Source organism: Notamacropus eugenii, chromosome 1 (assembly GCF_028372415.1).
Source record: "Notamacropus eugenii isolate mMacEug1 chromosome 1, mMacEug1.pri_v2, whole genome shotgun sequence".
Classification (NCBI taxonomy): Eukaryota; Metazoa; Chordata; class Mammalia; order Diprotodontia; family Macropodidae; genus Notamacropus; species Notamacropus eugenii.
The window spans coordinates 142,854,047-142,872,343 of record NC_092872.1 but is presented as its reverse complement, the minus strand read 5'-3'; the positions used below and the strand labels follow the sequence as shown (position 1 = coordinate 142,872,343).

At 36.9% G+C, this 18,297-nt stretch overlaps 1 protein-coding gene across 1 annotated transcript in view; it reads left to right on the top strand.

Annotated features, from left to right (window-relative positions):
- UNC13C (unc-13 homolog C) overlaps positions 1 to 18,297 on the top strand; it is a 769,865-nt gene that overhangs the window by 47,597 nt on the left and 703,971 nt on the right. Inside the window, exon 2 of the mRNA XM_072616138.1 lies at positions 1,454 to 4,688. Coding sequence (XP_072472239.1) covers positions 1,697 to 4,688 — 2,992 coding nt within the window. The 5' untranslated portion in view covers positions 1,454 to 1,696. The remainder of the gene's footprint in view (positions 1 to 1,453; positions 4,689 to 18,297) is intronic.

Genomic DNA, 18,297 nt, shown 5'->3' with positions numbered 1-18,297 from the left:
TCCAAACATTGATATTGTTTCCATGTAAATTTTTGAATTTTTCCAAGTGAGAGAAAACTATTAGGGTTGGATTGTTTGTTTTGATGAGGATGAGCCTTGGATAGGACTCAGAGTTCTGAAGTCTGCAATTCTTCCTCATACCTTCTAGATTCCAATACATAAAGGGAAAAAAAAGAAGCTAGCACCTACTTGACCATTTAAAAAAAAAAAAGATTGCTTATCTAAACCTGTTAAGGGACCTCAAAAGTAAATTAATCCAGTTCCCTCATTTTACAATTGAGGAAACAGACTCAAAGAAGTTAATTGACTTGCCTGAACTTGCATATCTAGTAAATGCCTGAGATGAGATTTGAACCCAGATCTTCCAGACTCTAACTCCAGTATCCTCTCCACAACATTATGTTGCCTTTTGATGATATACTTAGTTAACACAAACCTTATTTTGTTCAGGTAATTTAAGAAAATAAATAACCAGATCATGGAATAGTAAATGATTAACACTAATAGAAAGGTCTTACAATTCCACACTACCTGGGTCCAATAGAATGTAAATTCTCCGAGGCCAGGACCGTAATATGAATTTGATATTTGTTGTGATTAATTCAGTGAAATAATAATGTTCATGGAGCATGCTTTATTTATCTTTCTATTTTCCCTCTGTACATGGAAATAGTGCCTATATAAATAAAGGTGTTTAATAAGTGAGTTGACTCAGAATTAAAAATGTTTTAAGGAAAGAAAACCTGAGAAAGTCATACTCTTTATGAGTCCAGTTATGATAAATAAAAATAGAGATAAATGACAATATTATACTAGGTTAGCTGTAGTCATTTACATCACACTTGGGCCAAATTATTTCCATTTATTAGTATTCTATTGGTACTTATTAGCAGGGTCCTTCTATACAGTCTGATTTAGGGAATGATTAAGTAGTTTTATTAATAATTAGAAAATAATTACTTTGTAAAAAAACCAATTGGTTATTGGATGATTGCTAACCAGTTATTGCACTCATTTTAACTTTTTTTTTTAAATAAAAGGTTGTTTGAATTCAATCACTTTCTTAAAAAACAACCAAAACAACCATTTTTATACTAATCTAGACAACATATGGGTGGTATGGGTACTTCAATGGTATTTGTTGCAGTACTCAATTCAACAATCATTTATTTAGTACCTACCATGTGCCAGGCATTATGTAAGGTAAAGGGCATGCAAAGGCCAGAAATGATCCCTGCCCTCAAGGAGCTTATGTTCTACTAAGGGAAACAATATAAATAGAAATGCACAAATGCAAAACATATGCAAATTCATGTAAGAGTAGAGAGGGCCTTCATGCTATAGAGTTTAAAAAAATCTTAAGTTTAAATTTGATTCTAGGAATCCTAAATATTGAGAGTAGAATGAATTTTTACTTTTAACATTCATTTTAACAAAATTCCTTCCCTTTTAGACATTACATCAAGCCATGGAAAGAAGAGAAAGAGTAACGTGGCTTTCCATCATAACTGAATTTCTTCTGTGAATGGAGCTTTGCCCATCTTCATCCCAGGACAAGAAACTTGTAGTGCTTAACATCTCAGTTACCTTCAAGGGATTGATAAAACACAGTAATGCTTAGCTTGGAGTTTCAAATTTCCATCTGTGTCTATCATTCAGTTTTTTCAAACAGAAAGGGACAAGTAGATTACCCTCCATGGTGTCTGACCTTTTTAAGACCCTGATCTTACCTTATCTCCACAAGCTTTGTAAAGGAATGTTTACAAAGAAATTGGGAAATACTACAAAAAAGAAAGAAAGTTACCCTAGCAAAAAAGAGCAAGCCACTCCTCTGTCTGGCCAGACAAAAACCCCTAAATTTTCTAGCACTTTGAAAAGCACTGTTAAAAAAATTGCCAAGTGTTCATCTGCTCGCAACTTGTCCACAGAAGAAGACGAAGTTAATAGAGAATATTCCCTCTCTCCGACATTTAGTTATCGTGTCGCGATTGCTAATGGACTGCAAAAGAATATTCTTGTGACAAACTCCAGTAATGAGAATCTGGTTCAGGAGCTATCATCTATTGAGAGCTCCTACTCAGAATCATTAAGTGAGATCAAGGGCAGCATTGAAATCAAGGAGCACTCCTCATACACAATGCCAGTAAGACGCAATAGAAAGAGCCTGAGCAGCTTGGCTCCCTCCGAGGGAAGCTCGGATGGGGAGCGCACGTTACATAGCCTGAAACTAGGAGCCTTACGCAAATTGAGGAAATGGAAAAAGAGCCAAGAATTCGTCTCCTCAGATTCAGAGTTGAGCACAATGAAAAAAACATGGGGACTCCGAAGCAAATCATTAGACAGAACTGCCCGTCCCCAGAAAACAAACACCCTCGAACCTGGGTTTAGTTCGTCGGGCTGCATTAGCCAAACCCATGATGTTATGGAAATGATATTTAAGGAACTTCAGGGAATAAGCCAGATTGAAACAGAACTTTCTGAATTAAGAGGTCATGTCAATGCTCTCAAACACTCCATCGATGAGATCTCGAGCAGTGTAGAGGTTGTCCAAAGTGAAATAGAACAGCTACGGACTGGCTTTGTCCAGTCTCGAAGGGAAACCAGAGACATTCATGATTATATTAAACAAATAAGTCATACTGGAAGCAAAGCAAGTCTAAGATTTTTAAATGTGCCTGAAGAAAGATTTGAATATGTTGAAAATGTTGTATACCGGATCCTCATAGATAAGATGGGGTTTTCAGATGCACCTCAGGCTATAAAAATTGAATTTGCTCAAAGAATTGGGCAGCAAAGGGACTGTCCAAATGCGAAGCCTCGCCCCATACTTGTATACTTTGAAACACCTCAACAGAGGGATTTCATATTGAAAAAGTCTTATAAACTTAAAGGAACAGGAATTGGGGTCTCGACGGATATTCTAACTCATGACATCAGAGAAAGAAAAGACAGAGGAATGCCAACCTCCCAAACCTATGAGAGTATGGACATTAAGCTCTCTACTCTGGAGCCCAAAATCAAAAGGAGCAGTTGGCAGTCACCAGATGATAGTGATAAAGATCTGGATTCTGATCTTAATAAAAACAGTTATGCTATGATATCAAAGTCTGAATTTCAAACCAAAGTAAGTGGTCTAAAATCAAATGCAAAATCTCATAATACTAGAAGTAGGAATAAAACTGCTGACAGCAGCAAATTTTCCAATAAATTAGACTATGATGAACAACCTGCACAGTTCCCCGAATCTGAAAACTTGGAGAAGGAATCCAAGGCTTATTATGCTGACATGACTCCTCTCTGGCATTCACAAAGTGATTTTCTCACACCCAAACTGAGCCGTTCTGAATCTGATTTTTCCAAACTATGTCAATCTTATTCAGAGGATTTTTCGGAGAATCAATTTTTTACCAGAACAAATGGAAGTTCTCTCTTATCTTCTTCAGACAGAGAACTTTGGCAGAGGAGACAGGATGGCACATCCCACTGGTATAGCAGTTCCCAGGATCAGAACTTTAACAGGAATATTCAAAATGACCAAGGTCCCAATGAAATAGAGAACACTGAAACAGTGGACAGCGGTGTCAGTAACGGAGTAGTGTGTGTATCAGGAGACAGAAGCAATTACAGTGATTCCCAGCTCTCTTTACGAGATGATCTCTCACCATGGAAAGAGTGGAATCAGTCAGAACAAGGTGCAGATTTGGGCCTTGATTCATCCACACAGGAAGGTTTTGACTATGACACTAACAGCCTGTCAGACCCACAACTAGATGGTGACAACAAAGATCTGGATGATGTAGGAAAGTGCCACAGTGACCTTCCAGATGACTCAGAGAGCTATGATTTTACCTTAGATGATAATTCTTCCCCATGCCCAGGGTTGGATAACGAAACACAAGGCCAATGGGCTGGTCCATATGATGTTTATCCAGAAGCTAATTCTAATGAACTTTACCAAAATCAAAATCAACTGCCAATGCTGTATCGGAGTCAAAGTGAGTTACCAAGTGATGCCTCAGAGGATGCTGCACCTAAGTCTTGGCATAGCAGATTGAGCATAGATCTTTCTGATAAGACATTTAGCTTCCCAAAGTTTGGGTCTACCCTTCAGCGAGCTAAATCAGCTTTGGAAGTTGTGTGGAACAAAAGCACTCAGAGCCTGAGTGGATATGAGGACAGTGGATCATCTATAATGGGGCGATTTAGAACTTTATCCCAGTCTACTGCAAATGAGTCAAGTACCACTCTTGATTCTGATGTCTACACTGAACCATATTACTACAAAGCAGAGGATGAAGAAGACTATAGTGAACCTGTAGCTGAACATGAAACAGATTATGTAGAAGTGATGGAGCAAGTTCTTGCTAAACTAGAGAACAGAACTAGCATTCCTGAAATGGATGATAATGTGCGGGAATATGAACACCCTTCATATGAAACACCTTATGAAACACCACAAGATGAGGGGTATGATGGGCAGGTGGATGATCTGATGAGTGAAGAGGGATTGGAACCTTTAAATGGAACAACAACTGAGATGGAAGTAAGGGAAGATGAAAACCAAAATGTTCCTGAAAAGCCTCCAGAAGTACCAAAACCCAAGAGGATTCGTCCCTCCTTTAAAGAAGCTGCTTTAAGGGCATACAGGAAGCAAATGGCAGAGCTGGAGGAGAAGATTCTAGCTGGAGGTACTCAAATTTAAATGCTATATTATAAATGTAATGTTCCTATAATACAAAATGGTGTTTTGTCATAGGTATATTCTCTATTTACTTTGGGGAGAAATAATTTACCTTTGTTGTATAGACCTCCATCAGTCAAGCGGAATTATATTTTACTCATGCTGACCCCTCTAAAGGGGAGGACTAAAACTGAGGTCTAAAAATATTAAACCTCAAAAGTTAAAACCATAGCATACTTTAAATATAGCCTGCTAAGTTAAAATAACCTCTTAGCTCCCTGCTGTGTCTTGTGGGAGAATGATGTTTGTTCCAGGCATAAAGAAATGAGTGAAATCATAGATTTGTCCTTGTCCCATAATAGATCTCTAAAGTATATTCCTTGGCTGTATTATAGTCATCAAGCTAGAAAGAAGGGAGGGAGGGGCTGACTAATCAACAGCCTAGTTGAAGGCAACATAGACTTAGAATGTGGGGAAAAAGGAAATAATTCCCCAAACAGCAGAAAATTCTAAGCCCATTGCATGAGTTAGATGTCCCATTGGTAAAGGAAGGGAAAGGAGTAAGCATTTATATAACCTCTTCTATAGTCCAGGCATTGTACTAAGCATAGAGGAGTGTTCAAGCTTCTGAAGTAGTTCGTGATCTTGGCTTCTGTAAGAGTGTCTTTAGGAATGCTGTTTAAGGAGACAATTTGATTTTGTTTCCTTTTTTTTTTTTTGGTGGGAAAAGTCAAGTCATCTTAACACAAAGACATGTTTAATGATCTAACTTTTTGTATCATGACCTTTCATGAAATTTTATCTCAATTTATCTTGACCTCCATGATTCACCCTCCTGACAAATCTCCCACTATTTATGTCAGTGACTTACCTTATTGACAAGGGTCCCAGTATTTTTTGGGAGGTTATCCATGATAGTTTTTTAAAGTGAATTAACATTACTCTTTCCTCTACTGACTAATGAGAATTTATTAGGCATTGTTATCATCTCCAATAGCCAAATGAAGGGATTTACTTTATTTAACTGTATGTATATGGGGATGGATTCATTTATTGGTAAGAAATTAGAAGGTGATTGATGTAATTATTAAATTACTGTAGCTTGCAAAGAGACCTTTTATCTTATAGTGGAGCTATAGTTGGGTTGTTTGTTTTTTTTTTTTTATCATTTTCTGGTTGATTCAGGCAGATCACAGAGCACTTGGGTGAATTTGCTTCATGATTGATCCCATTCAGTCACTAACATGGTTGAAATGTGGCAGGGTGCTCTGTGTTGATACACATAAACTAGCTTGACTAGATTTAAAAAAATAGCAACAGAAATAATTTAATTGGTGTAAAGGCAGTACAGTGGCTAGAGAGCTGGTGTTGAAGCCAAGAAGACCTTGGTTCAAGTCTCACATCTGACACACATTGGCCTTGTGATTCTGGTCAAGGCATTTAATCTTTCTCTGTGCACTGTATCTCTCTGTAGGACTTGCAAAGAAGGTGATGCTGGAAGTGTTTCTTCCCCTGGGAATCCCAATAACAGTGAAATCACAGGTCCATTCCTTATTACTCTACCAACCCCTACTCTCTGATAAGATCTATGATATCACACATCAATCATTTCTTTAAACCTACTCTTTAATTACCAAGATCAAAGACTGGTTTCCTACTATCCCCAACTTTTTCCAAATCAGTACATCTTTGCTTCAAACTTGTAACCCTTACTATCCTAGTTTTATCTAGAAGAGAATAGACAAGCTTTTTATTTTATTTTTTTTACTTTACTCCTTGAAATGAGAAAAATATGTGCATTGATATAGGTACACATCCAGGTAAACTCTACTGGGAAACATTCCAGGCATCAGAAATAAATAATGAAGTTAGAAATTAAAAGGTTTAGCTATCTGCATCTGTAATGACCCTAGCAGACTTCCTTACCAGCTAAAATAAATTCCTGGTAAGCTCAAAAATCCATGTCAGGTAAGTCGAGTTATTCTGTCATAGGAAGATTAACAGTAATATACACCAAAGCCCCTTTTCCACAGATTGAAGTTTGTGGAAATTAGCTGGCAGTTTTCCAGAATTCTTCCCTCCTATCCCCACCTTACCCCTACTATTGTGAATCAGCACCAATCCTTAAGTACAAACTCCTCTTTCCTTCTGCTAATATCTGGTCCTGAAAAACCCAGATAAGAACCTTGTTTCAAAGCAAAACAAAACAAAAACCTTTGGAGTTGATTGGTTTGGCAGAGGATGCCCCATTCACTCTGGAGTCATAGTGAGTCTCCTTACTCCGTCTGAGACTCCAGTAGACTACCTACGTTCATTTCCCTGACCATCCCCTTTATTTTGTGAGTGGTTCCTTCAATAAAGCTGACTTCCTTTGTTGGCTTATGTGTCTTATGTGTTCCCTGTATTTGGCTTTGGCATTCCAAACCTTCCTAAATCTTCTTTAAGACAATATTCAGTCACCAGGTAACTCTATCTTACTCCATTGTTTTTCTTTGCTTACCGTCTTATGAATCATATTCTTGAAGTTAGAGGAATCAGTCAAGGACTGGATGCTAGATAATATTCTAAGGTCTTAGTTTGTAGATTTGTGGGTTCAATTTGGCAAAACTGGTGGGTGTTGACTCTCATTCTTCTTAGAATCTGTTTTCCCATCCTACAGCTCTGTGTATGAGAGTCCTAGGCTAATTAGTGGCGTACTCTTGCTATGGTCTCTCACTTTCCCCAAGTCCATTTCCCATAAGATGCTCTTTTGGGATGCTTGCCTGTAAGGAACTTACTTTACTTACCACCGAGGAAGCAAGGAAGCACCATTCTTGCCTCTTAGCTCCTTATATGAACAAAAGTCATTTCCTACATAATCTCCAAAGATTTCAGACCCTGGAAATAAGACTTTCAGAATCTTGCACTTGTCTCTCTTTTCTGTCCTGGAAACAGATGTTCACTCATAATTTTCTTATCCTGATTAGTTAGGGTGAACCTTTACTCTCTGGGTATTAGTTTCTCCCTCTGTAAAATGAGGAAATTGGACTATACGATCCCTTTTACCTCTAGACTGGCAAGCAGTGGCATAATGAATAGAGAGTTAGACCTAAAGATAGGAAGACCTGAGTTCAAATCCTTCCTCACACACCTACTGACTGTCTGATCCTACTCAAGTCATTGAACTCTGTATCTCTCAGGTTCTTCCTATATAAAAAGGGGATAACAATAGCCCCAACCTCCCAAGGGTGTTGTAGCTCAAATGAGATAATATTTGAAGAGGGTTTTGCAAACTTTAGAACCCTATATTAATGCTTTTATTAGACATATGGTCCTAGTTTCTAGTCAAATTGCTAATCACTGTCATGACCTGGTGTGGTACAATTTCCTTCTCTAACAGTTGCTGTAGTTGCTCGTCTGATAGTTGTTATTGGGAACTACCATTTCTGTAGCAGCTAGGGTCCATAAAGGCAGGTCTGTGGTTATGTACCTTGAACTTAGCATACCACGATGCTCCCAGATGATATCTCTTCCCAGGCTAACTTTCTTTTTTCTAACTTTTATTTCTGAATCTGTACCCTTTGGTGGATCTCTTGGCTTTTAACTTGCTCAGAGACCTTAAGTAAGATATATTTAGATTAGACACTTATCTCTGGCCAGTGACATGCTCCAGGAAGCTTCATAGCTTCAAATTGAATTATGCATCATGTCCTTCTCCTCAGATGGATGGTTTTTCAGAGCTCAGGCTAACAGAGACATTTCTTATACTTCCACTAAACAACTTTCTCCAAATCTCGGTGCCAAGATATGGCCCTATAATGTTTTAGAAATCTTTATTATGGATTGGCTTTCTTCTTTGGCACTTTTAATGCAAATATATGGTTGACTGGAAAGTGTAAGGGAGTCAAAACCCCCTGAAACCTATTTTATGTTGGATTGGATGTCTATCTTATCTCCAGAGTACTCTCTAATTTTTTGTTCTAAAATTTCAGTTACTGATTGTTATGTTACCTATACAGCAATTGAATATATTTTTTTCAGTTTTTGCTTTATGTAGATTCTTAGCCCTTGCTTGATATGAAGACAAGTAGAGAGGCATCATATCTTGGTGCTGTGATAGAAAGTTAGTTAAATAGCATTTTACAAAATACTAAGCAAGATCATAAGGGATAGAGCCATGAATTTCATATTTTTGACTTTTAAAAGACAAGTCATCTTGGCAAAGTGTGTCTAAAGAAGAAGCATTCATCTCTCAAGAAAAAAAATTTGAATAAAAATATCTTAGCAGCTACTCAAAAACTAACATTAAAATAGACAAAAATTAAAATGATCATATCTAAACTTTTTAATAACAAATTATTTATAATTTGATTTTTTAAAAAAATGCATTTCCTCTAATGGAATAATAACAAAAATATCCTGTTTATTTCCATGTGCCTGTCTGATCCCTTCTTCTGTGTCCCTCCAGAAAGTTAAATGAAAACACAAACACGTAAACTCTCAAGAACCTGAATCTTTTCAGAATTTTAAGAGGGAAAAGCAAATTCTTAGGCTGGGTGACTTCCTTGTCCTCTGGACCTGGGGAATTGGATTTCCTTTAACGTTCTGGAGTCTAGATGCTGCAGACTAAATTTCTCTAGAGTCTGTTTTAAGTGGTTGAGTTAATTATTCCAAAGGAAGTTAGAACACATATCTCCAAGCTATTCTCATATTGATAAAAGGTACCAGATTGATGGCTCAAGAGGCTGAAATAGCCTAATTTTCAAAATAACATGCCCTCTTTCAGCAGCAGCTAGGCTCCATCCTGCATTGTCAATATGTCTTGGCTCTTTGGAAGAAAAGCTAGCCAAGGAATGGTAGTAAGTCAGTCTCCAGATCTGATCCCTGCTCTTCGTCTCCACTGAGAAAGCCCAACAAATTGCCAAGTGCTATAACGGGTTTTGTGGCATGGACATCTCCTCCCTTGGCCTTGGCTTGGGGTCAACAGATTTTCTTACTCTGGTCACCATTAGGCAGTTATAACATCTTTTGCTCATTTCTAACACAGGGTAAATGTGACCCTGAGAATCTTGCTGTGAAACCCTATGACTCAGTTTTCCCTGATAGATCTCTATGGAATTTTAGAATGATAGAAATGAACTACTTCTTTGGTTTCACCTATTTTGATAAGTTAAGGCAAAAGTGGATCTTCAAGTGTATTTGGGTGCTACACAGTGTTATCATTTTAAATAATTTATTTAGCAAAGATGCTAGTAACTGAAAAGATCCTAGAAGTGTAACCTGGTATGTCTCTTTGTTCTCTAGCTTCTAGCCCTACACTAGGACCTGATTGACTCCTTAAGGGATATGTTATAGAGCAGGGATTGCTCCTCTGTGCATGCTGGGAGCCTGATTTCCCTTGAGGCTCAAGATTGTAAATTGGACTACTCTTGTCATCATAACTTATAGCTACTTCATAGGATATTACAGTTTAAAAAATATGGTAGAGGTTACTACCTAATTCAATCCTTTCCAAAGAGCACATCCAACCTGTGGATGCTACTTACTGTCAGACCTAGCTACAGGCAAAATTCTGAGCTGGATGTTTGGGAAGTTCCTCCCACCAAATTCTCTCTCTTTTCCACTGCAGTGTTTCTCTCCCCTCCCCTCTTTGTAACCTCAAATGCCTAGAGACTTCATACTGCTCGTGACTTTTCAGTGTACCCATCAAAACATTCAATGTTAAGTTATCGTAGGGTTTCATTATCTATGAGGACTGGGTGCTATAGTGGGGATAGCACTAGGCCTGCGATGGTGAAGACTTGAGTTCAAATTTGGCCCCAAACACTATCTGTATAATCTGTATAACTATAAGCATAATAATCAACTTATCCTGTACTTCAGTTTTCTGAATTATAAAATGAGGATGATAATAGTATCTACTTCCCAGGATTATCATGAGGCTTGAATAAGATAATATTTGTAAAACTTCTCCTCTGTGAGGGATAATCCAATAAACAAGTTGCTGCTAAACTATTGGTGACTGACAATACTTTAACGTTGGTGATCTACAACGCCTTAATTTCCTTCTCAGAGGAAGTATTGCATTTTGATAAAGACCTTTAATGCCTACTTCCCTAAGAGAGCCCACTGTGGGAATTTAATGAATTGTGGTGGGGCAGTGGAAGGGACAGTTCTGGACAATTCTCTAAATCAGACCACCAGCTTTGCTTAGAAACCCCATTCTTATCTGTGCGCCATAGCCAGTGACCCATCTATATCCCATGGTACCTTGAAATATGTCTGTTTTATGATGATTAACACATCATACTCCCTTAAAAATTTTAGTTTCCTGAAATCATGGCAATGGTATTTCAACTGATGTCATACCACAAGTAAGTCACTGTTCTGCCTCTTCATCGCTTTGGGCCACCAAATTTTCACTAGCTTTACACCAATGTCATTTTGTTCCTCTTTTGATGTGGAACAGCCTATTAAAAATTCAGAACCCTGTCTGGCACTGTTTATTGCTACTAAACAACTGTCAAAAGAAATTATAAATGATGGAAAAAACTCAAGTTTTCTGGACACATCAAAGTTTTGAAGTAAAAGCTTCAATTCTTAATTTTTTCCATATTTAAACCCTGGTCTAACCAGGGACCTCTTAAATGCTGATAAATGGAGTATTACAATTGCTTGAAGGATGATGAATTTGATGTCTGGCTTTGAGATGCCTCAAGTTAGAGTATAATGTTTCTTGCACATGAATTTTTCCTAGCAAAAGAATGTATCCCACCTCTTACTCAGAGTTCTGCCTCCAGTTCCTATTCAAATAACCTCTCAAACGGTGATGTATCTGAGTAAGGATTTCTATTACTAATAGATTAGTTCCCTCACCCACACACTCCTACTAGACTAGGTATTTTGTTTAAACTATTTTAAATTTGTGTTAGAATGAGCAGTATGCATTGCATTGGAATTGAATGTATCATTACTTGCTTTAAGTTAATCTGTTCCCCAGATCTAGTACCTTACATTCTCTTAAGCAGGAAATAGCAAGAGCACATATTAATAAATATATAATTTTTGCAAAGCAATTCAAGTGTTAAATGAAGGTGCTAAGCAATCAAGAAAATTTATTAAATACTTGTCGTGTGCCAAATCACTGTCCTTATTACTGGGAATACAAAGAAAAAGAAAAAGCAGTCCCTGCCTTCACATTCTAATTGGGGGTGGGGAGAGGAGACTAACATATTCTTAAACAGGTATAAGATATACTCAGAGAGGATAGAAAGTAATCTTAGAGGGAAAGGCATAGGCAACCTGAGGAAGTCAGAAATAAGCTTTTTGTACAGATGGTACACCAGCTGAGCTTTGGAGGAACCAAGGATTCTAGGAGTTATATCATACAGACATCTACTTGATGCAGTACATTCTTGGGACTTTTTTATAGTCCAAAGAGAATTATGTTTAATAAGCTTACATTTCCTCCTTTGAGTTTAGGAAGGTAATATTTGGGTTCTCATATAACCTTTGTTACATGGTACTTGTATGGCTTTAGACAAATTATCTAAACCCTCTCATTTAACAGATGAGGTAAAGAATGCCGAAAGAAGTTTTTTATGATGACCTTGAAGGTCAGGTTCACCTCGTTTCTACTTGGTCATGAAAGACATAGACATACGTGAAGGAATAAGGGAGCACCCATCCTCCTATCCCTCTCCTATCCCTCATTCAAGCTAGATTCTGTCCCTTGCAGTCCTCTAAGGTATGGGGTTGCTATCCTTATCTTTAATTTGTATGATTTTTTTTGCATGCTCCTGATGGCTGAGAAGAAAATACTTGTAGCTTTCTTTCTTCTTCATCCAAGAGTATTAACCTACCCAGGAGTCTGGAAAATGCCTCAGAGGACACTGGTCATAACACTTTGGTCATACAATGGCCAGAAGGAATGTTTATATCATATAGAAACATGATAATCTCAGTTGACCTTTCTTGGCTGTAATTTTGCTACAGTGACCAAAAGTCTTTGAAGACTTTCATTTTGAGGACTATGATCTCAGGGTATAGGAAAGTGTTGATAATGAAACAATTTGAGGTGAATTTTCTTAAGCACACAGAAGATACTTTACTCCAAACATGAAAAGAATTCAGGGTATGGCCTACTTGAAAGTAAAGAAAGCTGATAAAAGTTCAGCTACATTCAGAGCAAAGAAAGTCTTATTAAAAATTGCTTTTTTGGTTATTGTTTTCCAAGCTTAATTGCTTCCATATAAGGGCTTTCTTAAACTCATAGAATCCGTAATCTGTCTCCCTGTCATCCCATTCCTACATGGTCATTAAGTAAAAGGATATCTCCTCCAGTTCTGTACTTGGATTCATCTTGGACTATGTTCTTGGAATTCTTTCAAGTTCAGGTTTATAAACTCTCTTCAGCTTCCGTAGAAGTTTCCACTATTCTCTTCTCAGTTTTCTAGTCATTAATCCTAATCTTGGCATATACTTAAGAACAAAACAAAACAAAACAGAACCTTGTTCTGTGTTTCTTAGACCACATGCAGATGCCACTTTATCTGGTTAAACGATAAATGAAAAGGAGACTTTGAAGCATGTTTTGAGATAGGAAAGAAGAAGTTGGGGACACCAAACAGAAGTACCCAGTTTCACCCCTCCCTCCTGAAGTTAGCCCTTTTAATTCTAACCACGTTGATTTTGTTAATTCAAAACACTTTATATTTTATACGTTAAGTTCTACATTTTATGTTCTATCATACGAATCTGTTATTTAAGAACCCTCCCTCCTCATACACAGCTGTGCAAGGTACCTTCTTTCACTCTCTAATTTTATTGTGATGTGACCATTCCTATTTAGGTCACATATCAATTTGGAATTTATTGTAGAATATGGTATAAGAAGTTGATCTAAACTGGATTTGTGCCAGACATTTTATCAGCTTTACTGAAAATTTTTGTTGAATAGGGAATTCTTATACTGGTTGTTGGTGTTCTTGTGTTTACTGAAGATACAGCAACTGAAGTTTCATTTGGCCTCTGCTGTGTTTGGACACTGATTTTCCTTCCAGGTCTTTGCTACTAAAAATATTTTCTCTCAAACATTTTTCATACATATGAGACCTTTCCAACCTTCTTCTCTTTGAGGTTTAGTATCTGCCTAGAAGTGCTATTACTTAAGCAGAGATTCTGTATGTTTACTAAAACATATACTAAATGGTATAGTTACTATTTTTGAGAAGAGTTAGTTCAATTCACAGTTTTGCCTGTAGTATTTGAATATGTCTAACTTCCCTCAACCCCTCCATCATTAAGCATTTATCTTTTGCCATCTTTCCTAATCTAGTGCAGTGATCTGGTTGCTTTCTTTTAAATTACTATAGGACTTAAAGTCAGCACCACACAAGTTTGCTTTGAATTGCTTTGATTTTTTTAAAAATGTGGCCTATTTTTTTGTCTTATCAAGTTTTCTTATAAAGCTTTTTTTTTTTGTCTATATGCTCTTGAGTTCAGGTACCATGCTACTGACTACTTTTGAATTTCCCATACCTTCTAGGACTTAAGGCAATATTCACAGCACTGATGGTGACTATGAATATGCCAGAGTAGTTCTGAATGTCAAAGTATAACAGACTCTTCATATAGAAGGCAGAAGAAAATCATTTATTCAGACATCAGAAAGCCAAATCCCAACACCAGAAAGTCAAATCCATCATAGTAACCAAGAAGTCCATACACATTATTAGGCCTTCCCAGAAATGAACACCCGCAAGCAGGTAGGTGCTTGCTTTATCTCTCTGTCGCAGAATTGACTAGTCTGACCCACTTCCTCTGAGCTTTGTTCCAGCTCCACCCTTACCTGTTCCACCCATTCAGCATGCTCCTCCCTCCACATGTGACTTAGGGTTCCATGTGATTTAAGCAGGTGATGTGGGCCTATTAATAGATGAGAAAGATCTTCAAATTAAACAAAAAATACATTAACAGAGAGCTAGACAAACAATAAACAATTAATACTTCTTTTAAGTGACTTATTTGATTGAAGAATGCATATTCAGTGGACAGAATTTTATTACCTGTAGTTTCTAAGATGACTCATGTCTTTCAGTCTTCATCTTTTATCTTCAGTGCTATAGAATCATAGATTATTAAAGCTTACAGTGGAGCCCTGAGAAGAGAACAGACATATAGAGATTAAAAAAAAAATCATTAAGATCCTGTTTGAATTCTTGCTGGGGAGGGTTTAAAGAGAATTATATAGGAACTGTTCTTCTCAATGTGGAATTTACTAAAAAAGGAGGTAGGGAACTTTCAGGGAGAGTACAAACAATGAATAAAAATATATATTAATAAGATGTTCATAGTCATATACAAATAAAAGTTTTGGATGACCAGAACAGATGGAGATTCTGTAGCATTCATGTTTTTTTGGGGGATGCCAGTGGAAAGGAGGGAAGCTAATAATAAAAATTAATGTAGGCTGAAAATAATTTACAACTGATTTTCAAATGTGTCATACGATGCTTTAATAGCATATTCATGTGTCCCTAATTATTTTGAATATTGAGTTCAGGAAGATATAATTTTCTGTAAGAATGCAGTGAATGGTAAAAATGGGATTTAGAAATGGGAAGGAGTCAGGGCAAGCTTGAAAAGACTTGCAGTTTTTCTCAAGGATGTTGGTCATCAGATTTGCAACTGATACAAAACCACACTAGTTGTGGGAACCAAGATTCAAAATTAGCTTTATTTATATAGCATTGTTGAACTAAAACCAAATAGATGAAAATTGACATTGATACTTGCTTGGAATGTCTTGCCTTTATACTAAAAATTTCGATGTATTGGTAATGGGATAGGAGAGTTCTTATTTGCTAGCGTTTCATGTAAGGAGTTTAGGGATTGTTATTGAGGGGACTGTAGAATGCTAGCCACACCACTGTACTGTTGGTGGAGATGTACTTTAGTCATCCCTTTTAGAAAGCAACTTTATATTATGTAAATGAAATGACTAAAATGTCCATACCCTTTTATCCAGAGATATCACCACTAGGTAAATTCTCCAAAGAGTTCAAGAAAGGCCTCTTATGTACCAAAATATTTACAGCAGCATGTTTTGTGGTAGCAAGGATTTGGGTAAATAATAGATGTCAGTAAATTGAGGATTGTCATTCATGAATGCAATAGTTTATTCACAAAATGGCGAATATGATGAATACAGAGACACATGGAAAGACAAGATGAACTGATACAAAATGAACAGAGCTGGGAAAAATATACAATGACCATAGCAATGTAAATGGAAAGATTAACTACAAAACAATGGAAAACAATGTTTCAAAATCAGACAGAGTAAAAGTACCAGCTCCAAAGAAGTGATGGGAAGATATTCTTCTCCTTTTTAATGCTTTTAGGGAGGTAAAAGTTGATTTGTTTGGAACATGACCTCAAATGTCAGACTTTTTTTCCCTAATGTATTAATTTGTTTTACTGAACATTTCTTTCTCTGCCTTCTTTTTCTTTTCTTTTAAAAAGTTCTTTGTTATGAAGGATGGCTCTCTGGAAGGGGATAGCATAAAGCCCAGGGAAATCTAGGCAGTATAAAAACAAAATGAATAAAAAAACCTCTCTTAATATAAAGATTTGTGGTATTTTAACTTATCCAAAAGCTTAATCTGAGCCAAAAATACATTTGACAGCTAAGAAGGATAACAGAATTTTAGACCTTAAGAACAGTATCGTGTCTGGAACAAGGGGAATAAGAGTGTGACTTGATGGTCAAACTATATTTAGAAAATTTTGTTCAATTTTAGTGCTATTTTTTTTAGATACTCTGACAAACTAGAATAAGGCATTTGGATCTGGCAAGCATCTACTATGATGAAGTTGAAGGAAACGATATAATTATGATAATAATAATTAGAACTGGAATGGATCCTAAGACTATTAAATCCTTAAGTTTTCCAAAGACCCCTAGTTTTTCAAAGTGTGAATTGAGACTCAGAGTGGTTCTATCACTTACCAAAATTCACTAAGTATTTAGAACAGCAAGAGTTTATTATACCCATAGCCTCAGATTCCAAATCCACCATACCATGGATGCTTCTAAAAGGAGTCATGATAATAATTTTCAAATATTTGAAGGGTTTCATTAGGAACAGTGAGCAGAGTTCTGTATTATACCAAAGAGGGCAACTAGAATCAAAACTTGAAGATTAAATATAAGGAAGAACTTTATAAGAATTGACACCTAACAACAGAATTGGTAGCCTTTGACATGAGTTCTCTGTTACCCGAAGTATCCAAACAAAATGCTGTCTGACCTTCCTTTAAGTAGCTAGGTGGCAAAAAGTTATAACATTGAATTTGAATTCAGGAATACTGCATACTTATTACCTGTATGACCCTGGGAAATTTAATATTTGTCAGTCTTGTTTTTATTATAAATTTGGGATAATAATAGCACCCACTTCTCATGATGTTGTGAGTGTAAAGTAACACAACATATGAAACACTTTGAAAAGTTTAAAATACTAAATGTTAGCTATCATTATTTCTGGTATGCTGTGGAAGGGACTCCAGGAATGTGTGGAGGCAATGCCGGATATAATCAGAAGCAAAATAAATTACAGTTTGGGGCGAAGAAATAAAAATAAAACTCCTTAAATTTCAAGATTTACATAATTAACTACAAAATGTAAAAACATACTCAAGCCACCAGGGACTACATCAAGTTAACATCTACAACTAAAATTCAATGGATTGTCCAAAAACTCTTTGGGAGTCTCAGGGAAACAAGCTACTCAAGAAATTTTCAGATCTGTAGAAGGTCTAAGACAAAATGTGGGAGGCAACAATGGGGTAAAAAAATATTCAGGCCAAGCCATATGTGGATGGAAAGTGACAAACTACATAGATTGTCAATTATTGATCAGTGATTGACACAAAAAAAAGACAAAAAAAGACATATAACTTTAAATGTTACATCTTATGAACAATATGTAAAGAGCAAGGTGTATTGATTGCATTTGGTAGAGACTGAAGTGTGCAACTGTTTTTGTCTGGTTGTACACGAAGCGTTTTTTTGTTTTTAATTTTTTTCTTTTTTAAAGCCAAAGAAAACAAAGTTTATTAAAAATTCGCCATCTTGGGTTGCCTCTTAAGGAGCCTAAGCATTTGTAACGCTTGTATTCAGAAGCGGGCCAGGTAGAATCCCAGCTAGACAAGAGTCTGAGCTGGATTGAATCTGAGCACCTTCACGGAGGTGATGTGAAACTTAAAATACAGAAAAGAGTATAGGAGGGATCTGGGGAGGTGGTCTGGTAGTCCAGGGTGATGGGAGGAGGGATTTAGGAAGGGTCTTGTTGAGAAGTCCATGGAGGGTCAAAGACTGGAAACACCTGGAGGCTATCAGGAGATAGACAATGGAGGGTTTGGGTGGGAAACAGGTGGGGCAATCCAGAGATCTTGATAGGGGCATTATGGGAATGGGGTTTTGATGGGATCAAGGGTGGGGAGTGCAACAGAGACCTGAAATGATAATGAAAAGCCCATGGGCCTCCTGAGACTGCCGGAACAAATGGGAAGACTAGATTTGAGTAAGAAAGGCCAGATTAAGTGGGAAGATTCAAGGGGAGCTCAAGGAG